At 48.2% G+C, this 13,006-nt stretch overlaps 1 protein-coding gene across 1 annotated transcript in view; it reads right to left on the bottom strand.

Moving 5' to 3' along the window:
* The window catches only part of LOC106591983 (putative pre-mRNA-splicing factor ATP-dependent RNA helicase DHX32), a 20,331-nt gene extending 7,325 nt beyond the window's left edge, over window positions 1-13,006 (bottom strand). The window contains exons 1-9 of the mRNA XM_082978773.1: window positions 12,359-13,006; window positions 9,444-9,637; window positions 7,070-7,199; window positions 6,594-6,675; window positions 6,118-6,281; window positions 4,995-5,249; window positions 4,725-4,818; window positions 3,570-3,719; window positions 9-200 (exon numbers count right to left, since the gene is read on the bottom strand). Of these exons, the coding sequence (XP_082834899.1) occupies window positions 9-200; window positions 3,570-3,719; window positions 4,725-4,818; window positions 4,995-5,249; window positions 6,118-6,281; window positions 6,594-6,675; window positions 7,070-7,199; window positions 9,444-9,637; window positions 12,359-12,646 (1,549 nt within the window). The 5' untranslated portion in view covers window positions 12,647-13,006. The remainder of the gene's footprint in view (window positions 1-8; window positions 201-3,569; window positions 3,720-4,724; window positions 4,819-4,994; window positions 5,250-6,117; window positions 6,282-6,593; window positions 6,676-7,069; window positions 7,200-9,443; window positions 9,638-12,358) is intronic.

The following is a 13,006-nucleotide window of genomic DNA, read 5'->3' as shown; positions in this document are numbered from 1 at the left end:
CTACATACCTGATAGCAAAGCTGCGATGGTCACCACCTCGTTCACACAATCAAACTCACAGGACGCCAGCAGAGCCTTGGCCATCTGAGCGTCCAATGGCAACTCAGAGATTATGATCCCGATCTCTGATAGGTTCCCATCGATGTCCAATGCCGCGAGGTAGTCCAGCTCCTCTAGCGACTGCATCAGACCCTCTGGATCTGGGTTCGAAGTAGACAATTTAGACAATAGATAATAAAAGAGAAGATCTGGATAGGAAGTAGATAATCCTTTCATAATAGAAAATAAAAGAGAAGATCTGGATAGGAAGTAGATAGTCCTTTACATAATAGATAATAAAAGAGAAGATCTGGATAGGAAGTAGATAATCCTTTACATAATAGATAATAAAAGAGAAGATCTGGATAGGAAGTAGATCATCCTTTACATAATAGATAAGATCTGGATGGGAAGTAGATCATCCTTTACATAATAGATAAGATATGGATGGGAAGTAGATCATCCTTTACATAATAGATAATAAAAGAGAAGATCTGGATAGGAAGTAGATAATCCTTTACATAATAGATAATAAAAGAAGATCTGGATAGGAAGTAGATAATCCTTTACATAATAGATATTAAAAGAGAAGATCTGGATAGGAAGTAGATAATCCTTTACATAATAGATAATAAAAGAGAAGATCTGGATAGGAAGTAGATAATCCTTTACATCATAGATAATAAAAGAGAAGATCTGGATAGGAAGTAGATCATCCTTTACATCATAGATAATAAAAGACAAGATCTGGATAGGAAGTAGATAATCCTTTACATAATAGATAAGATCTGGATAGGAAGTAGATAATCCTTTACATCATAGATAATAAAAGAGAAGATCTGGATAGGAAGTAGATCATCCTTTACATCATAGATAATAAAAGAGAAGATCTGGATAGAAGTAGATAATCCTTTACATCATAGATAATAAAATAGATATCAGAGAAAAGACTGAGCAAAACACCTGTTTAACAAACTGACTTGTCAGTTGATGCTTTGGATTATGATCATATAGTATCTGTTCAGCTCCTCAAGAGATCGAGGGCCTTACTTTAACTGGTCACTCCATGTAGCTACAAAATAAAAACGGCACACATCAAAAGACATAAGAATACAGAATCAGTAGGAAACTCTATTCCTGAAAAAGAACCTGAGCTCCAAAAAGGTTGATCCAGGAATATAGCCTGGCGAGCCTCTTTACACCGTGGGATGTGTCCCAAGTGGTACACTATTCCCTTTATAAGGCGCTACCTTTTGACCAGAGTAGGGCGCTACCTTTTGACCGGAGTAGGGCGCTACCTTTTGACCGGAGTAGGGCGCTACCTTTTGACCGGAGTAGGGCGCTACCTTTTGACCGGAGTAGGGCGCTACCTTTTGACCAGAGTAGGGCGCTACCTTTTGACCAGAGTAGGGCGCTACCTTTTGACCAGAGTAGGGCGCTACCTTTTGACCAGAGTAGGGCACTACCTTTTGACCAGAGTAGGGCGCTAACTTTTGACCAGAGTAGGGTTGCTACCTTTTGACCAAAGTAGGGCACTATATAGCGAATAGGAAGCCATTTGGGATGCAGATGTCACTGTCCTCAGTTCTCCCCATGCAGGGACAGCAGGGTGGGTCAAGGCTCTCAGACAATGGTCCCTGGCAGGCCACTGTCAGCTCTACTAAAGCATGACTGACTGCCTCTAAACAGGACAGAGCACCGCATATAGCCCTCCATCAGACCACTATCCAGGACAAAACCCCTCCTGTAAACTGTACCACTCTATAGTTTCAGCTATGGTTGCAAAATTCTGCTAACTTTCCCAAAATGCCCAGGTTTCCCAGAATTCCTGGTTCGGAGGATTCCAGATATCCTGCTTATTCCCTCCTGATTTTCTGGAAAACCTGGGAATTTGAGGGAAAGTTGCTGGAATTTTGCAACCCTAGTTACAGCACAGATCACACAGGGTCAGATCCATTAGAATGACATATTATAACACATTTAATTAGGGTCTCTGTGGTCACCTCCCGTCCAGAGTCTAATAACCTGGACCCAGATACAACCAGGGTTTCTAGTCATGCTTCTGCATTGCTTTCTGTTTGGGATTTTAGGCAGAGTTTCTGTATAAGCAGTTGGTGACATCTGCTCATGTAAAAAGGGCTTTATAGATACATTTGATTGATTGGTAGTTTGGTTCAATTCCTTTTTTTCGTTTCCAGTACCACCAAGTACATTTTGCTCTGCCCGGAGTAGCCCTGAAGTACCCTCTCCTGTAAGCCTATGGTCTCATGAGTCTTCCCAAGTATCCTCCGGTGGACAGGCCAAGTATCCTCCGGTGGACAGGCCAAGTACCCCTGGTGGACAGGCCAAGTAGACCCGGTGGACAGGCCAAGTAGACCCGGTGGACAGGCCAAGTAGCCCCCTGGTGGACAGGCCAAGTACCCCCCGTTGGACAGGCCAAGTAGCCCCCGGTGGACAGGCCAAGTAGCCCCCCGGTGGACAGGCCAAGTGGCCCCCGGTGGACAGGCCAAGTAGCCCCCGGTGGACAGGCCAAGTAGCCCCCGGTGGACAGGCCAAGTAGCCCCCGGTGGACAGGCCAAGTAGCCCCCGGTGGACAGGCCAAGTAGCCCCCCGGTGGACAGGCCAAGTACCCCCCGGTGGACAGGCCAAGTAGCCCCCTGGTGGACAGGCCAAGTAGCCCCCGGTGGACAGGCCAAGTAGCCCCCCGGTGGACAGGCCAAGTAGCCCCCGGTGGACAGGCCAAGTAGCCCCCGGTGGACAGGCCAAGTAGCCCCCCGGTGGACAGGCCAAGTACCCCCCGGTGGACAGGCCAAGTAGCCCCCGGTGGACAGGCCAAGTACCCCCCGGTGGACAGGCCAAGTACCCCCCGGTGGACAGGCCAAGTACACCCCGGTGGACAGGCCAAGTAGCCCCCGGTGGACAGGCCAAGTAGCCCCCGGTGGACAGGCCAAGTAGCCCCCCGGTGGACAGGCCAAGTAGCCCCCCGGTGGACAGGCCAAGTAGCCCCCCGGTGGACAGGCCAAGTAGCCCCCTGGTGGACAGGCCAAGTAGGCCCTGGTGGACAGGCCAAGTAGCCCCCCGGTGGACAGGCCAAGTAGCCCCTGGTGGACAGGCCAAGTAGCCCCTGGTGGACAGGCCTAGTAGCCCCCAGGTGGAAAGGCCAAGTAGCCCCCGGTGGACAGGCCAAGTAGCCCCCGGTGGACAGGCCAAGTAGCCCCCCGGTGGACAGGCCAAGTAGCCCCCCGGTGGACAGGCCAAGTAGCCCCCGGTGGACAGGCCAAGTAGCCCCCCGGTGGACAGGCCAAGTAGCCCCCCGGTGGACAGGCCAAGTAGCCCCCCGGTGGACAGGCCAAGTAGCCCCCGGTGGACAGGCCAAGTAGCCCCCGGTGGACAGGCCAAGTAGCCCCCCGGTGGACAGGCCAAGTAGCCCCCGGTGGACAGGCCAAGTAGCCCTAGGGGTCCTAGCACCCCAGGATGAGAACCACTGTCCTACTATAGTACCATGTAGAATGTCTGTCTGGTAGGCTGACCTGGTCTGGTGATGAAGTCACAGTGTCCCAGCCCTGCAATCTTCATCCTCTTGAGGAAGAGGATGGTAGAGGTGAGGTTGGTCTCCAGGATCTGAGGGTATGTCTCTATGGGGAGTACTCTCTCCTCAGGGTACAGGCAGAAACACTTCCCTGGACAAACACAGACAGACGACGTTATTACCTCCGAAATCAATCAATCAATCAATCAATCAAAACACACACACACACACACACACACACACACACACACACACACACACACACACACAACCAGTCAAAAGTTTTAGAACACCTACTCATTCAAGGGATTTACTTTTTTTTAAACTATTTTCTACATTGTAGAATAATAGTGAAGACATCAAAACTATGAAATAACACATATGGAATCACGTAGTAACCAAAAAAGTGTTAAACAAATACAAATATATTTTATATTTATTTGAGATTCTTCAAAGTAGCCACCCTTTGCCTTGATGACAGCTTTGCACACTCTTGGCATTCTCTCAACCAGCTTCATGAGGTAGTCACCTGGAATGCATTTCAATTAACAGGTGTGTCTTGTTAAAAGTTAATTTGTGGAAGTTCTTTCCTTCTTAATGCGTGGGGGGGGGGGTCCCCAATGCTGGAAGGGGTGTCCCGAGTGAAAAAGACTTGGATCTAACCAACAACCGATGCAAGTCAACTAAATCACATCAAGGAGAGATGACAGGTAGTTAGTACCTGTCGGTCCAGTCAGCTGCTTCCTGACGTCAGTACCCGTCGGGTCCAGTCAGTTGCTTCCTGACGTCAGTACCCGTTGGTCCAGTCAGCTGCTCCCTGACGTCAGTACCCGTCGGTCCAGTCAGCTGCTTCCTGACGTCAGTACCCGTCGGTCCAGTCAGCTGCTTCCTGGCGTCAGTACCCGTCGGTCCAGTCAGCTGCTTCCTGACGTCAGTACCCGTCGGTCCAGTCAGCTGCTTCCTGACGTCAGTACCCGTCGGTCCAGTCAGCTGCTTCCTGACGTCAGTACCCGTCGGGTCCAGTCAGATGCTTCCTGACGTCAGTACCCGTCGGGTCCAGTCAGCTGCTTCCTGACGTCAGTACCTGTGGGTCCAGTCAGCTGCTTCCTGACGTCAGTACCTGTGGGTCCAGTCAGCTGCTTCCTGACGTCAGTACCTGTGGGTCCAGTCAGCTGCTTCCTGATGTCTGCCTGGCATCTGCTGATGGTTCGTAGTACTTCAGAGTTGGCCCTTATCCTGGGATTATACACCTGGTTGAAATAATACATTTTTAAAAAGGACAGGTTAGCCACAGCCATAGAGAGACATATTATAACTATTTAATAATGTCATTAATTAACTCATTTAATAGGATATCTATGGTCATAGCCTTGGCATACATTTCTAAACTAACATGCAATGCTTGTTTTATGGGGATTAAACTCACATATCTTTTCTCCACTCCTGCGTCGATGACAAAGTTAACAGAGTCCACAGCCCAGAACATGTCCTCTCCCTGGCTTGTGGAGAGGAAAACCCTCCGGCCCCTGGTCGTAACTGTTCCCCTACTCCCCATCCCCTCCCCCAGGAGAGAGGGTGCCCGACCCTGCCCAGGGCACAAGACCACGGGCACCAGCTCCCCCAGGCCTGCCCCCAGTCTGGTACCCTCTCTCTGGAGGACAGCACGGGCACAGACAACCTCCTGTGGGAGGGGCAACACAGTGTGAGAAGTGTTGACAGCACCATACGACTAGTCCTGTGTGGCTACTGGTTAGCATGGCCCCAAGGTCATGGGTTCAATTCCTGCAGGGATCACATGTCTAAAAAAAAATGGATGCACTCACTGTACCGCGAGTCTCTTAGGATAATAGTGTCTTCTACTTGACCATTACACCCCAGGCTGGATGGTTCAATGTGAGGGGAAGAGAGGGCTTTTATCATGTCATAAATAGTTAGCACATTTTGCTCTCAGACCCATCAATAGAAAAAGGCTGAGTTGACATCCCTATTGACAGGCTTTAAGCTAATTGTCATACATATATGGTCAAGGACAACAAGGCCTTTCAAAAACGCTTTGTCATTCCAACAGACCACTAGCCATCACAGTCAAACACACTAAAGCACATAAAAACAAAGGCAGACAGTGGCAGACGAGATGGGGGAAATTGTCTGGAATGTTGTTTTGCCATCTAAATTCAATTAATGCAAGTACACACCACACATGATTAAAACGAGATAACATTGTGACAGAAATTCTGCTTAAGGACAGGCCCTACTTAAGGACAGAGCTCCTACTTAAGGACAGAGCTCCTACTTAAGGACAGAACTCCTGCTTAAGGACAGAGCTCCTGCTTAAGGACAGAGATCCTACTTAAGGACAGACCTCCTGCTTAAGGACAGAGCTCCTGCTTAAGGACAGAGATTCTACTTAAGGACAGAGATCCTACTTAAGGACAGAGAGCTATGGCATGCCATCATTCAATACATAGCAGCACCAAAAACAAGCAAGTAATCGAGTTACGGACAAATACCGCACCATCATCGCTGTTGAACTGTGTAAATTGTCTCACCTGAGCTGAGGCCAAGAACAGCACCACATCTCCCTCCTCCTTGGTGCGGTGGATCTCCAGTACCAATCTTAGAGCAGAGTAGAAGTAGTCTTTACTACTACAGTTACTGTAGACCACCTCAGCTGGACAGAGGGCTTCCAGACTGACCACAGCGACGTTACTACCTGTAATGGCAGTGAACATTACTGTTAGTCCAGTCCGTGTTATCATTATATTGATAACTGAAACAGTCAGAATTCCGTTCCATGTTTTACTCATGTTCTAATGGAGTAACAGAGGTAGTGATCAATAAAGTATCCCCACAATGCTTTGAGTAAAGATCAATAAATAATATATCAGACGCCACAACCTCCATTCTTCTAATCATCTGATAACACAACAACGGGGACCATGTGTTATTCCCCCTGGGTTGTTACAAAGTGCATCTTTTCCCATGAAAAAAATGTATGAAACATATAGGAGGGTCGTTCCACTACCGTAGTGGGCCAGGAGCCTGTCTGTCATGGAGGACACAGTCAGAATCACCACCCTCAGGTCTGGTCTGTGGACCAGGATGTCCTGCACAATCACAACAACAAAAACTTTATTGACATGCAACAAACTGCTGTTACTAGGAATTTAACTTGTGTACACAGATTATTATTTTTTTTTAAACCCATCAAATCAGTGTAGATTAACATCAAATCAGCTGGTATTCCAGAGAGAATTTTTGATTTTCCCTCCCTCCCTCCCTCCCTCCCTCCCTCCCTCCCTCCCTCCCTCCCTCCCTCCCTCCCTCCCTCCCCTCCCTTCCTTCCTTCCTTCCTTGAGATCTGACTTAACATCTTGCTCACTCCTTAATCCTGCTTTCTGGAATAATACCCCTAGAATAGAAATCTATATAATCCAACAGATCCTATTATACTGAGTGCCACTTTTAAACAAAGGTCACAAAAGGTCATTCCCACCATACCTGGAGCAGTCCCAGCAGTATGTCTGTGCTGACGGTTCTCTCATGAGCCTGGTCGATGACGATGGCCCCGTAGTGCTCCAACATGGGGTCAGACATCATCTCCCTCAGTAGCAGGGCATCTGTACAGAACCTGGAGTGGACCAGAACTGAGTTAACTAATGATGCAGATGGTAACATCTTTCAATGTTCATCAATACACACTATGCACTCAATACCAGTACGGAGCGTGGAGACCAGAAGTGAGTGCCGATATACACCATATATACAAAAGTATGTGGACACCCTTTCAAATTAGTGGATTCGGCTATTTCAGCCACACCCGTTGCTGACAGGTGTATAAAATCGAGTACACAACCATGCAATCTCCAGAGACAAACATTGGCAGTAGAATGGCCTGTACCCAAGAGCTCAGTGACTTTCACCGTGGCACCGTCATAGGATGCCACCTTTCCAACAAGTCAATTCGTAAAATTTCTGCCCTGCTAGAGCTGCCCCGGTCAACTGTAAGTGCTGTTATTGTGAAGTGGAAACATGTAGGAGCTAAAACCAGCTCAGCCGTGAAGTGGTAGGTCACACAAGCTCGCAGAACGGGACCCCATGAGTGCTGAAGCGCTTAAAAATCGTCTGTCCTCGATTCCAACACTCACTACCGAGTTCCAAACTGCCTCTGGAAGCAACTTCAGCACAAGAACTGTTCGTCAGGAGCTTCATGAAATGGGTTTCCATGGTCGAGCAGCCACACACAAGCCTAAGATCACCACGCGCAATGCCAAGCGTCGATTGGAGTGGTGTAAAGCTCGCTGCCTTTGGACTCTGGAGCAGTGGAAACGCCTTCTCTGGCGTGATGAATCACGCTTCACCATCTGGCAGTTCGACAGACGAATCTGGGTTTGGCGGATGCCAGGAGAACGCCACCTGCCTGAATGCATAGTGCCAACTGTAAAGTTTGGTGGAGGAGGAATAATGGTTCAGGCCCCTTAGTTCCAGTGAAGGGAAATCTTAACACTACAGCATACAATGACATTCTAGACAATTCTGTGCTTCCAACTTTGTGGCAACAGTTTGGGGAAGGTCCTTTCCTGTTTCAGAATGACAATTCCCCCGTGCACAAAGCGAGGTCCATAGAGAAATGGTTTGTCAAGATTGGTGTGGAAGAACTTGACTGGCCTGCACAGAGCCCTGACCTCAACCCCATTGAACACCTTTGGGATGAATTGGAACGCAGACTGTGATCCAGGCCTAATCACCCAACATCAGTAACCGACCTCACTAATGCTCTTGTGGCTGAATGGAAGTCAGTCCCCGCAGCAATGTTCCAACATCTAGTGGAAAGCCTTCTCAGAAGAGTGGAGGCTGTTATAGCAGCAAAGGGGGAACCAACTCCATATTAATGCCCAGGATTTTGGAATGAGATGTTGGACGAGCAGGTGTTTACATACTTTTGGTCATGTAGTGTACATACTTGCATGCTACTTAGTATGTAGAGATGTATTGTCTATGGATGCTAGTGGTAGTAGTATGCTAGTGTGGTTATTGAGACATCTCCTTCAGCAGCATCTGTACCTGGAGCTCATCTGAGTTAACTAATGTCAGGGTTTTCATTTTTTTAATGTTTTTTTTTTTTACCCCTTTTTCTCCCCAATTTCGTGGTATCTAATTGGTAGTTACAGTCTTACCTCATCGTTGAAACTCCTGTACGGACTCGAGAGAGGTGAAGGTCGAGAGCCAAGCGTCCTCAGAAACACAACCCAACCAAGCTGCACTGCTTCTTGACACAATGCAAGATTAACCCGGAAGCCAGCCGCACCAACGTGTCGGAGGAAACACCGTACACCTGGCGACCATGTCAGCCTGCACTGCGCCCGGCCCGCCACAGGAGTCGCCCTCCCCTAACCCGGACGACGCTGGGCCAATTACACGCTGCCCCATGGGTCTCCTGGTCACAGCTGGCTGCATCAGAGCCTGGACTCTAACCCAGAATCTCTAGTGGCACAGCTAGCACTGCGATGCAATGCCTTAGAGCACTGAGACACTCGGGAGGTGTGTGTGTGTCTGTGTGTGTGTATATGTATGTGTGTGTGTGTATATGTGTGTGTGTGTGTGTGTGTGTGTGTGTGTGTGTGTGTGTGTGTGTGGTGTGTGTGTGTGTGTGTGTGTGTGTGTGTGTGTGTGTGTGTGTGTGTGTGTGTGTGAATGTGTATATGTGTGTGTGTGTGTGTGTGTGTGTGTGTGTGTATGTATGTGTGTGTGTGTGTGTTAGATCCAGACCTGAGAACAGTGTGTGTGTGTGTGTGTGTGTGTGTGTGTGTGTGTGTGTGTGTGTGTGTGTGGGAGATCCAGACCTGAGAACAGTGTGTGTGTGTTAGATCCAGACCTGAGAACAGTGTCAGTAGAACAGCATGTCTCCAGAGGGATGCTGTAACCCACTTCATGTCCAATGTTGACGTCCATCTCATCAGCCACCCTGAGGGCCAGGTCTACCGCCTGCTGTGAGTGGATCTGGGTAGACACTGCCATGCCGTGCTGGTACTGGGCCGACAGGCAGAACTCTGCACACCACTGGGGGATCTGACAGATGGAGACATTTTAGTTGATCATATAGAAATTCAATTTCAAACAATTTCTGCCCCACATTATTAAAAGGGTATTCATCCATCCAATCATTATGCATTCTAGTGAATCCACCAGAGTGACCTGACTCAAACACGGAGCCGGTGTCGACCTCGACGCGGAGCCGGTGCCGACCGCGACGCGGAGCCGGTGCCGACCTCGACGCGGAGCCGGTGCCGACCTCGACGCGGAGCCGGTGCCGACCTCGACGCGGAGACGGTGCCGACCGCGACGCGGAGCCGGTGCCGACCTCGACGCGGAGACTGTGCCGACCGCGACGCGGAGCCGGTGCCGACCGCGACGCGGAGCCGGTGCCGACCTCGAGCCGGTGCCGACCTCGACGTGGAGACGGTGCCGACTGCAACGCGGAGCCGGTGGCGACCACAACACGGAGCCGGTGTCACACTAGCTTCTACTAATTGTGTTATGCTAAACTGCTGTGGCAGCAAGTGACAGCTCTAGAGGATTAGTGCCTAACAGCTGGAGGCCAGAGGGAGGGAGGGAGGGAGAGGGAGGGATGGGGAAAGGGAGGGAGAGATGGGGAGAGGGGGGAGGGAGGGAGGAGAGGGGAGAGGGAGGGGGGAGGGAGGGAGGGAGGGAGGGAGGGAGGGAGGGAGGGATGGGGAAAGGGAGGGATGGATGGGAGAGGGAGGGAGGGAGGAGGGAGGGAGGGAGGGAGGGAGGAGGGGGGAGGGAGGGAGGAGGGAGGGATGGGGAAAGGGAGGGAGAGGGGCGGGAGGGAGGGATGGGGAGAGGGAGGGAGGGAGGGATGGGGAGAGGGAGGGAGGGAGAGCCTTAAGACCCATGTTATTCAGGGGATATTCACATTATTTGGTATTTTACGTTGTACACGGAGGATATTTTTGCAGAATTATGCCTGCAGTCTCAATTTGGTGTTTGTCCCATTTAGTGAATTCTTGGTTGGTGAGTGGACCCCAGACATCCCAACCATAGAGGGCAATGAGTTCTATAACTGATTCAAGTATTTTTTTATCCAGATCCTAATTGGTATGTCGAATTTGACGTTCCTTTTGATGGTATAAAATGCCCTTCTTGCCTTGGAGAAGGGCATTCACAGAGCCAGAGCCGTGAATGTGACTGTGGGTAGGGGACCTTCATAGCCATATAATCAATTTAGCCACAATCAGTGTCATTCTGCACCTAGGGACATTCCCTGTGTAGCACACAGGCAAAAAATACCAACAATCTTTTCTGAAGTTTATACTTGTAGTTCTAGAATCTAATTGAACTATGTTTTTGGTAGCACTGCAGGAAAGAGATCCCATGGACCTTGCATCAACTTCCCGAGTGGCACAGCGGTCTAAGGCACTGCATCTCAGTGCTAGAGGCGTCACTACAGACACCCTGGTTCGATTCCAGGCTGTATCGCAACCGGCCGTGATTGGGAGTCACATAGGGCAGCGCACAATTAGCCCAGCGTCGTCTGGGTTTGGCCAGGGGAGGCCGTCATTGTAAATAAGAATTTGTTCTTAAACTGACTTGCCTAGTGAAATAAAGGTAAAATAAAAAAGATTCTTCCCAGATCAAATGGATTTTTGTTTAAAACATATCTGGCCCAAACAGAGACACAGCACAGTGCACAACCCCTGGAATGAAGAGCCATATTCTCATAAACCATGTGCTCCTATTTCTGCTTTGGAAAACATCTAAATCAGATTACAGTGAGAGGGAGAGGCCATTCAATACTCCCATCTGTTCCTAGACTCAATGAACAACTGGGTTAGGTTGGGGGATGTGAACTACTAAATTGATGCATACATGACTAATGGCAATTGGGGTATTTACAGGTATTTGGTCATATTAAACCCATGATCTCAGTCATCATACGAAAGGAGTGGATTATTAACCAGGGCTAGCGAGATCAGATCTGGGACCAGGGCTAGTGAGATCAGATCTGGGACCAGGCTAGTGGATTCTGCTGTAAGTAAACAGAGTCATATCTAAAGTCATATGTGTAGCTTCAGGGTCTAAGACATAAGAGACTCTGTCCCAAATAGCATGATGTTCCCTGTGTAGTGCACTACTTTTGACCAGATCCTACAGGGTCCAGGACAAAAGTAGTGCACTACGTAGGGCAATAGGGTGCCATTTGGGACAAAAACACAGCTAATGGTATTAATATCAGGTTCCCTGCAGGCTGGAGCTATATTTATAAGGGTCCCAGTTGAGACTGATCTTCCCAATGCAGCCGGCTGGCATTTAACACTTTACAACAAGATCCTGGCAGTAGTTTCTTACTTGAATACTGTCACATTTTGATTCAATAACAACTCTATACTACCCTTATATGGAAAAACTCCAGTGTAAAGAATTATGATGTGGATGAGATCTGGAGAAGAAAAAAAAAGGTTCATAGCAGGACATTAAAAAGGTTTATAGGTAGCAGACTATGAAGTAGCTGACATGCGTTTTGTATGGAACTAATGTTTAATGTATGGCCTCATTGTTGCCTTATTAGATATCTTCCACGTGTCATCTATGGACTGTATGCTACTATACCAATTAACAAATTTGCAACAACAAAAAATACATCATTATATAAATACTAGATACTGTATTGGGAATCAAAGGGGAAATATTGTTATTCTTTATTATTATTGAAATTCGTTGAAAATTACATTTTAGATCTGAAAATTCTCGTATTAATTCCAAACTCACCTGTGTACTTTTCCCAGTTTTAGTTGTACCAGATACTATAACAAGTCGATTGTTCACCAGGATATCCAAAAATTCCTCTCTAGCTTTCCAAACAGGTAGAGACTTTCTCTCTTGCAGTAGTTTATAATATCGAGAGGAGAAGGGCAATCCATCAAATCGGTTCAGTTCCAGACCCTCTCCGAAGACAAAAGCTTCTTCTTCCAGACAGTCAGCAGTTTCCGAATCTGAACAAATCTCTTTCTCCGTCAAATGATTGTCCTGCTCGGACATGGTTGATCTGTCTGCCATGGCAATGATAGAGGATCCCGTCGAGAGCGCAACAACTGTTGGCTACAGATATAATCAAATGCACAGAGAACCGTTTATCCCAACAACAAAAAACCCGAACTCATCCATGTAACAATCCCCAACGTTGACTTGGAGTTTAACGTCTGATCCGAACAAGATTTCTGTTCATGTTTTGTTGACAAATGTGAAGAAATTTCAGGACAAACAACATGCATTTTTTGTTCATATGATTTCGGATTAAAACTCTTATTACCGTTTCGTGTCTGTCAATCCGCAGCGCACTGTTGCGCTATTGGTCAAAACACGTGGGTTGATTTGCATAGGCGACACGAGTCGCATGAACAAGAATTAATGTGCGCC

The sequence above is a fragment of the Salmo salar genome, chromosome 01 (genome assembly GCF_965601325.2).
Source record: "Salmo salar chromosome 01, fSalSal1, whole genome shotgun sequence".
Classification (NCBI taxonomy): domain Eukaryota; kingdom Metazoa; phylum Chordata; class Actinopteri; order Salmoniformes; family Salmonidae; genus Salmo; species Salmo salar.
This window is presented reverse-complemented; position numbering and strand designations above follow the sequence as displayed.